Raw genomic sequence first — 9,919 nt, forward strand, 5'->3', positions numbered from 1 at the left:
ACCCATCCATTTATTTTCACTTAAACAAGCAGCTGTTTTTTTTTGATGCATTAAAGCTATATCAAAATTTAACAGTGCAAATGCAAATTCCTTGCTGAAAGTTTAACCCAAATGCATTTCCAGTAGAAATGGGCTGACATATCCTGAGCATAACCATTTATAATATCCACTGAAGTTAAAAAGAGGTGCTTTGCAACATTAAACTGCAGTGTGCCAAATAAAAAAGCCAAATATGTATTTTTCGGACCATAAGGTGCACGGGATTATAAGGCACATTAAGCGAAACAAAGCAGTCAGATAAATCAAACTTTATTCAACTCATTCTTCTTGCGTCCTCCACTTCTGTACCATTGATTCATTAATGCTGTATTCTATCACAGCTGCTCTATTCCCATGTTGTTGCTGTATATTAATGACTAACCTCGTATTGTGGATGGATTATCTCAGTTGTGCTCCTGACTGAAGTTTGGTCCGTTTACAGCATCTTGCCATGTGATTGCATTTGTCCCTAACCACCACGAACCCTCACGTTAACCTTTATCGAGTGGAAAAGTATTTTATCTTGATTATATAAGTAATGTAGGAGCCATATGAGTTGCTCTTTTTTGACTAAGTGGGTTGGTTTAAATGGACTCACTGTATTGGTGCACAGGTGTGGGGCGTGCCTCATGGGTGTGGTAGATGATAAATGTGGTTGCACTCACCTGTTCACTGCACCTGATGTTGGTGAGCAGAAAGGTAGGGTGAGCATGAGGCAAAACTTTCTGTTGATCGCAGCTTGAGCGCAGCTTGAATGACTTTGATAGATTTTGACTGTAACTTGATGTTTTTTGTATAGTTGTGCACTAATTGATGCCATAGGCCAAGTTGTTATTTGGCATACTAATTGGTAGTGATGGGTAGATGAGGCCTCGTGAAGCGTTTCAGCACATTCCCCAAACTGTGTGGACACAGTTTTGCTGTTTTGCTCCATACTGACACCTGCTGGACCTTAAATATCATTGTAGGCAACTTACTTGAGACTCACAACAATTCACAACAATTCAATGACCTAGTCATACTTATACACTGTAAGGTATTGTACTTTCTATGGAATCATTTTATATCTTTTATGTTGCAAATATTGTAGACATCACCAGTGTGTGAATGGGTGGATGACTGGATGTGTAAAGCGCTTTGGGGTCCTTAGGGACTAGTAAAGTGCTATACAAATACAGGCCATTTACATCTTTAAAATATAGTGTGAATCACATTAAATGAAAATTAAGATGAAAGTATTGTGAATGTAATATTACCCATTCGACTCAGTTTATTATAAATTTCTATTCAGAAATATAAGTTTATCCAATCTTTTTGCATTTAGTCTATTGTGTTTTTTTTGTTTTGTTTTTTTTGTTTGTTTGTTTTTTACACCTTTTCCCCAGCTTTGGAAAACTCACAGGCACAGATGAAGCTGGGGTACACAAAAGCTGTAAAGTCAGGTGGAAAAGGTTCTGATAAGATGTCTTCCTATTCCCCCAGTACGTTAAAGGATCCTCTGATCTTGGAATTTTTCTCTCTGACACTCTCCACAATACTAAGGGGTTGGCAGTCCTTTATAATAAAATTCAGGACTGCTTGGTCCAGAACAGTCTTCCTAGATGCTTGATTTGAAAAATAAAACGCATACTAATAAAAAAAAATGATGATAAAGCTGTTCAGTGTCAGTATAGGCCGACCTGTGTTCATTCTCAGTGTGTTTGTCTCCTCATTTTCATGTTTGGCTCTGTAATGCCTCTGTAACACTGAGGATTTGTTTTTGTTTGTAAGAAAGCTCTGCAGAACAGATGCAACATTTATCCTGCATAAAATGAAATAAATAATTTACACTTCAAGTCAAATTGCTGTTTTTCCTATTCTGGTAGATTACACTGAAACAAACAGTTACCTTATTTGCAGTTAAAAGATCAAAATGATCCCACACAGCAGAAACGTTTTTCTTTCGGGCTCCATTTTGTTATGGAGAGATGTGTATTTTTTTTTCTTTACCAGAGTAATTTTGTGGGGGGTTTTTTGGTGGCGACTCATTCCGTTGGCAGATACGGATGCGGTACCTGTTAAACAGAGTTCAGGGAACAAATGAGCCTGTACAGAGTACTCAAAATAAATAAGTTGTCCAAATTTAGTCATTTTTAGCTAAGCTTTACTCAACTTTTTTTTTAGTTCTGGGAACCAATTAGATTTTACAGTACACTTATACTTGTTTGCTATACCATAAAACAATAAAAGAAGGTACAACCTCTTCTCGTGACCGCAGGATGTGAGTGTGTATGCCAGAACACTCTGGAAGGCACACAGAGTCTTTACAGACTGCTAAGGATCAAACCTCTATCAACATGCAATTGATTATAAAACTCTAAGCATATATGAGTAAATATTTCTAAGCATAAATGACAATCCAATAATATAAACCTGACACAAAGTGGCAAAGAAAAGCTTTTTATTTATATTTTTAATCTCAAGAAGCAACAGTGAAATCACACAGGAGAAAGATCTGTATGTAAAACGTGGGGAGAGTATTAGTTTCCTAGCAGCTGTGCTGGCTTGTCACACGTGTTATTCATTGTGATGGTTCATTGAAAGAGCACCAGTGTGACGGTACCATAGACTTCAACCAAACTAAGGCACACGATGCAAAAGGCGATAAAGACATGACTCAATAGCTTTGTAATCACTGCTGTCAGCTGAGCTTTGTTTGATGGTGGTTCAGGTAAACAGCAGAAGAAGAGGAGAAAAGATAGTCCTCGTTCCACCACAGAGCAAAAAAAGAAGAGGAAGATAATGACGAGGTGATGATGAGGTTTCTCTCTGTGCTCGTAGTTTCCTCCTCAGGCTGCACACAGCTGAAATCTTCTGTTTCCTGTGCACTCTTAAAGTACTGGTTTTCTCCTCAGGGGTTTTAAGGTAATAAGTCACCTGCTGTCACGCTCTCATGGATTGGTTAATGTTAGCAGTAACTTTGTGTTTTTTTTTATGCTCTCATGTCTCAACCCATCATGTGCAGGTGATCTACACCGTGCTGAGACACAACAGTACTGATGTGCAGTGGTAGATCCTCTTGCAGCATGCCATCCACCTGGATGATGTGGCCAAGAAGGAGAACAGCTCCACCCACCAATTCGTCCACAGCTTCCCGTTGTCAGAGCCAGCCGGCTGGCTCAGCAGATACATCTACATCCTGACTGTAGGTGGTTGTAATCAGATTCCTGCTGTGATCACCTGCACAGGTGTCCTGCTACAGTTTTCCTTTGGGTGCTAGTGGCAGTGACATCGAAGAGTAAACACTGCCCTGTGTATGTGTGTGTGTGTGTGTGTGTCACAGAGTAGTACTAGGAGTGCCTCCTGAACCTTTGGTTTTACCGCCTCCTCTCCGTCGTCCTCACTCTGTTCAGCGTGGCTGTGGTTTGGTCCAAGTGCACCTTCTTCACCTTCTTCAGCACGTGGCCCGTCCTCTCGCTGATTGTCATCCGGTTGGCTGAGAGGCTACAACTACCAGTACATCGAGGTGAGCCTGAGAGGGCAGACGCTAGTTTACACACAAACCGTCAGACACAGAGCTTCATATTTCTATACAGCCTCTAAAAGTGTTTAAAGCTGCTGTGTGATGGAGTGCTGCACAGCTGAGTCTTTGTTGTGTTACAATGAAGGAAACGTGACATGTGACGTTTGTTTCAGTGCTTCGTTGTTGAAACACGATCTCACTTCATTCAGACCGCTGAGCTCCTCTTGTTCAGCTCACTGCCTCGTAATGCTTGCTCTCTCCACCAGATGGCATGCTTCATCACAATCTTCTTCCTTTGCACCTGGTATTGACTTAGAGTTTTATTGTCATTGTGTAGTTTCTTGCACAGCGAAACTGGGTAGCTGGACCACAAGGTGAAAAGTAAAGAAGGGAAAACAATATACAATGAGGGGGAAACAAATAAATAAATAAAAAGCAATATATATGTATCCATATATGTGTGAGTGAACTATATACATGGTGTGTGCGTAGGAAACATTGAAACATTGTGTGGTTGTATACAAGGGCAGTTATATAATATAATAAATAAAATAAGGGTGGAGGGGCCATGGTCATTTAGGGTGGGGGTGGTGATTCCAATGAGACCAAAATATTGCACATGAGCCAAAAATATTGCACAGAGCATGGAAAGAGTGAGATATTGCACATAAGACATTGCACATAAGACATTGCACATAATCTTCTTGCCAGCTGTTGTGCAACCAGCGTACCACACAGGGATGGCGTGTGGTACGCTGACCTCTTCCTTTGTTTCCTTGGTGTTTAGGGTAGAGATGGCACGATACCACTTTTTTATGTCCGATACTGATATCATAAATTTGGATATCAGCCGATACCCATATGAATCCGATATTGTGTGTTTCTTAATCAATAAAACTGTTTTTTAATATCTCGCTGCATTTTGTATAAGTTCATACTCAAGTTTAAATAAACAACAACACTAAAGCTATTCTGCATTATACCTGTGTGTGGGGAAAAAAATACACTGCACCCAAAATATTTCATAGTTCAGCAACACTGATCAATCTAATAAACTTAAACCTACTCCATCCTCCCTATTCTGGTAGAGTACTTAGCATAAATATTAAGCAACCTAACTAATAGGGTTGCAAACTCCCAGCAAAAAAAAAAAAAAAGAAAAAATAGGGAACCACCCTCCACCTCATGATGCTTAATCGATGTAATCAACTTTAATTTGATGCAGGATGAAAACAAAATGCACAGAAACAAATAATTTTTCAAGAATAAGTAAATAGCTTAAACATCTTTCTTCAACAGAATTGCAGGATTCACAGATGGTACTTTCCCAAAGGAAAAAGTACTATAGCTTACTAGGGTATATTAGACTTAACAGTTACTATATACAGTAATGGACTTCTACACATTTTACATCAGATTAAAACTTTGGGTGTAAGATTCAGATAATTATTTATTAAAAGCTAGACATTTTAAATGAGAATAAGAAAGAAAGGTATGTCTTTGTGCCCCCCTTTTCCCTGTTCATGCCCTATCGGCCCCCCTGGCTAAACTTTGCTAGATCCGCCCCTGCACAGTTACCAGCCGTCAGCTGCGTAGAAAACGATCCTGGTCTAGAAAGTAATATTAAATATATTCTAACAACAGCTTATCAAGGTTAAACGTGCTGCTGTTGTTCAGCCGCTGGTTTTACTCTTTCTGGCGCAAAGTGAGCCAAAAACAAAGAAGAGAGACGGACTCGTGACAGAAAAGCCGATCAGCTGATCATTAAGCAGTTTCACGATTGAAGTAGCAGCAGGAGAGCGAGAGGCAGTCGCTCCATATATCGGTTGTTAAGCTTAACATGGGAACGCTTTACAAACATTCAGAGATGAACTTACACACTTGCTCTACTTCTCTCCGAGATAACTTCGGCGGAGATGAAATGGTCTGGGTCTAGGTTTAAAAGCTTGTCTATACGAATGTCTGGGATGATGGTATTGAAGGCCGAGCTGAATTCAATAAAGAGCATCCTTACTGATTTCCCAGGATACTCCAGGTGATGCAGAGGAGAGTGAAGGGCGGTGCAAATTGCATCCTCTGTGGACTTTTTTGCCTTGTAGGGTGGGAGGCAGTCCTTTATGTGCCTTAGGAGCAGCTTCTTGAAGCACTGTGCAATCACTGGAGTCAGTGCGATGGGTCTGTAGTCGCTGAGGCTACTGATGGTGGTGGACTTGGGGACTATTGTTGCAGATTTCAGAGAGTGAGGGACAGTGGCATGTGACAGGGAGAGATTGAATAGTCTGGTGAACATGGGAGCCAGCTGGTCAGCGCAGGCTTTGAGCAATCTACCAGGTATTCCGTCAGGGCCAGCTGCTTTCCTCTGATATTCTGCTCTGAACACATTGCCGACCTCATGTTCTTGGAGGCTAAATGTGTGGGGACTGTGCTCAGAGGAGGCTGTGGGCAGGGCGTCGTGCATGGTGGGGTTGACTGCAGTTTTCTCGAAGCGGGCAAAGAAGTGCTTATGTTCCTCTGCTAATGAGATGTCCATATTATCTATATTTGTCCAACTGCCTTTGTAATTGGTGATGTGTTTCAGGCCTTCCCATACCTTTCTGGAGTTGTTATCACAGAGGTGGTCTGATAGATTGTTTGAATAGTCCAGCTTTGCTGCTCTGATGCCTTATTTAAGGTCTGCTCTTGCTCTGCTGTACATGTCCTGGTCCCCAGATTTGTGTGTTGAGTTGCATGCCTTTAACAATGCCTGAACCTTACTCGTCATCCAGGGTTTACGTTTGGGGTAGAGCAGGACAGGCTTTTCCGTGGAGACAGTGTCCATGCAGTGCTTGATGTAACCTGCGGTTGTGTGAGTCTCTAGTTCATCATGTTAAAAGACACTCCACTCTGTGAGGGTACTTGAAAGGGTTCTGAAAGCGTGAGGAAACACATCCCTGTAAACCAAGAGAAGACACAAGTACACGTGTTTCTTTCGGGAATGTTCCTCCTCATATACAGGGCGAACATTTTTACTGTTTCAAAAGACCTTAAAGTCTCCTCTTATTTTTCTTAAAGCACACAAACTACAGAGTTGTGCAGTGAGTCAACGTGTTATTAAACAACATATCATGTGACCCAGATGTTGACCCGGAGATAATGGAGGAGTCAACTTGATGGAGGTTTTGTGACTTTGTGGTGTTTTCCTCCTGCAGGCTGTCCTGTCGTCTCACTCCTCCCCTGTTTGATCCACATGGACTCGGCCATCTCCCACCACAACAAGCTGCAGACTGCTCACACCTCTGTAAATACCCACACTGTGTAACACACCTGCTGTTACACCTTTTTGGTGCAACCCTTTAAATTTGGGGTACCCCTTTGGCCTCTCCCCTTTTCTACAATTCCCTGTAGGAGAGGAACTGGAGCGGGCAAGTTAATTACTTGGAGGTCTTTCATTCTTTTTACCTTTCATCGCAGGAACACAATGCAGGAACACAGCGGTTGCATATACAGTAGTGTGCCAAAGGTTTAGGCAGGTATGCAACAACGCTGTAAACATAGAATGCGTTCAGAAAAATAAATAAGTAAATAAAATTATATATATACTGTATATATATAGCGCCTTTCTAGGCAGAGTCATAAAGTGCTGCACATAAGATAACCAGTCATAGAAAGGTAAAACAGACAATATCAAACAGACAATTTAAAACAGGCAAAATTAACCAAAAGCAGTTTTTTTTAAAAACAACTACTCCATCCACAATTCTTAAGGTTTGGGGGAGAGAGTTCCACAGTCTAGGGACATAGGGCTGTAGCAGATCAGAGATGTAGGCTGGTGCCAACATCTCTGATCTAAAAGTCAAGACCAGGATCTTAAAATGGCCTCTGAATTCAACAGGAAGCCAGTGTAGCTGAGATAGCAACGGTGTCACATGTGAATACAGATTTTGTCAAAACCCTAGCGGCAGCGTTTTGCACAACCTGCAGACGATCCAGAGAACCTTTGCTTAGATACATCAACAGTGAGTTACAGTAGTCCAAGCGTGAGGAAATAAATGCATGTATAGCAATCTCCAGTTCAATTCATTCCATTCAATTCAGTTCATGAATGATTAATGATTGTTTATTAACCCCAAATGTATTCTACAGCAGGACAACGACCCCAAACACACAGCCAAAGTCATTAGGAACTATCTTCAGTGTAAAGAAGAACAAGAAGTACTGGAAGTGATGGTACGGCCCCCACAGAGCTCTGATCTTAACATCATCGAATGTGTCTGGGATTACATGAAGAGACAGAAGGGGTTGAGGAAGCCTGTATCCACAGAAAATCTGTGGTTAGTTCTCCAAGATCTTTGGAACAACCGACCAGCTGAGTTCCTTCAAAATGCGACGTGATTTAGATTTCTCTTTTGTTCATTCACTGCATTTTGTTGATTGATGAAAGCTTTGCACAGTACTGTATGTAATTATGTTTGTGATTCTGTGTCGTAATCAATGTTCTCTTCAGTTTAAGGACCCGCTGCCTTGATCTTCTGGGCTTCCAGCAGTTTATGGAAGACAGTGAAATGACCTCTGACCTGATGGACGAGGGAAAGGAGCTGAACCGCCAGGGTGAGACTGTCGCCACCATCTGAATTCTGTTTAACAAGACAGTTATAATAAAATATAATATTTGTACAGTTATAGGAAGAGGCGGAGGGTAAATACCTCTTTGTTTCTTCTGTTTAGATTTCAGAGAAAACTAATCAGTGTATGATATAACAATAGAAGTCACTCACACACATCAAAGTCCTTTTACACATCTTATTCTAATAACATAAAATATATATTTTCATTGTGTATTAAGTGCACAGACTGCAGTTTACAGCAGGTTTCCTCACATATACTATATGATTCCAAAATAAGAAAGTCATCTGCTGGGAGAAGAAACAACAGTGAAACGGGAAGTACAAAGAAGCTGCTCATCACTGGATATTCTGCTTAAGATTGAAGATTGAACATCTGCCTCCCAGCAGGTCAGTAAAACCGAGACAGCTCTACAGAATCGGCGACAACATCTCCAGCACCATCAGACTGAGAACAGGAGCTCCTCGAGGCTGTGTTCTCACCCCGCTGTTGTTCGCTGTCCTGACACTGCACTGCTCTACACAGCTCCAACCACATCATCAGGTTCGCTCATCAGCAACGACGACGAGTCGGCGTACAGAGATGAGTTTGAGCAGCTGGCGTTCTGGTGCAGCGAGACCACCAACACCACCTCCATCACCAAAATAGCCTAGCAGCGCCTCCACTTCCTGAGACGCCTGAAGCGGGCCAGCCTTCCTCTTCCCATCCTCACCGTGTTCTACAGGAGCACCATAGAGAGTGTTCTGACCAGCTGCATCTCCGTGTGGTTCGGCAAGCTCATCCAGCTACAACGGATTGTTAAAGCAGCTGCCAAGATCACTGGAACATCTCTCTCCCTCACACGCACTCTTTTCTCTCCTCCCGTCTGGCCGACGCTATCGCAGCATTGGGGCCCAATCCTCCAGGCTGCGAAGTAGCTTTTTCCCACAAGCCATCAGACTCTTGAACTCACTACCGGCTCTCCCACTCCCCCCCACCACCCACACCCACACAAACCGTTACCTAACTCTATTGCACTCCACATACCACTGCCTTTGTAATGCAGATGCTGCTCTATGGACAATCCTTACACTCAAGAACTCTGCTCATGTTTACAAGCTGCTACGCTGGTCACTTTAAATCACTTCAAGGTCACTTTAAATCATTCAAATTGTAAATTGTTATTAATACATTTACCTCCAAGTCTTAAAGTGTATATTTATTTTTTCACTCTTCTTATATTATTATTTCTTTGGGGGGGGGGGGGATTGCACTGAATGTAACTGGAGCCTCATCATCTCATCTCTAGATACTGTACTGTATATAGCGGAGATGACAATGAAGCGTACATTGGCTTGACTTTGATGTGACAGACTGCAGGCCTGAGCTTCTAAACAGATCAAATCCTCAATTTACTGCCTGTCATGCCGGCAGTAGAGACAGTCTGAGCACATGAATGTGAATTACTTTAAACGCAGGTTTTATGAAGGTCTTGCTAATATATTTCATTTCTAGTGTTTAATGTTGTAGATTTATTTATCTGTCTGTCACGATGGGAGCTGTTAGGATCAACTGATTCAGTCACTGATAAACCTGAAGTCCTTCAGTCATGTAGGAGGTCAGAGCTTCATGTTTATGGGATTCATGTGCAGTTTAATTGCATCTGTATTTATGTCATTTAAAGTTGATTGGCAGGTGATTGTGTGTGAAACCATGTAATCACTGTAAGTTCATCAACACCTTCACCATGTTTAAATAAGATAAGATAACATGACCTTTAGTAGTCCCACACGTGGG

The 9,919-nt window shown here is 41.7% G+C and overlaps 1 protein-coding gene across 1 annotated transcript; it reads left to right on the top strand.

Annotated features, from left to right (window-relative positions):
- Positions 1-2,820: 2,820 nt before the first annotated feature.
- Positions 2,821-8,903, top strand: LOC134631721 (G-protein coupled receptor-associated protein LMBRD2B-like). The gene is made up of 10 exons (XM_063480277.1): positions 2,821-2,828; positions 2,934-2,943; positions 3,104-3,223; positions 3,267-3,316; positions 3,432-3,544; positions 6,730-6,818; positions 7,664-7,851; positions 8,025-8,128; positions 8,423-8,532; positions 8,669-8,903. Exons 1-9 carry the CDS (start codon positions 2,821-2,823, stop codon positions 8,512-8,514), a joined length of 774 nt encoding a protein of 257 aa, XP_063336347.1. The 3' UTR covers positions 8,515-8,532; positions 8,669-8,903.
- The last annotated feature ends 1,016 nt before the right edge of the window (positions 8,904-9,919 follow it).

The sequence above is a fragment of the Pelmatolapia mariae genome, linkage group LG7 (assembly GCF_036321145.2).
Source record: "Pelmatolapia mariae isolate MD_Pm_ZW linkage group LG7, Pm_UMD_F_2, whole genome shotgun sequence".
Classification (NCBI taxonomy): Eukaryota; Metazoa; Chordata; class Actinopteri; order Cichliformes; family Cichlidae; genus Pelmatolapia; species Pelmatolapia mariae.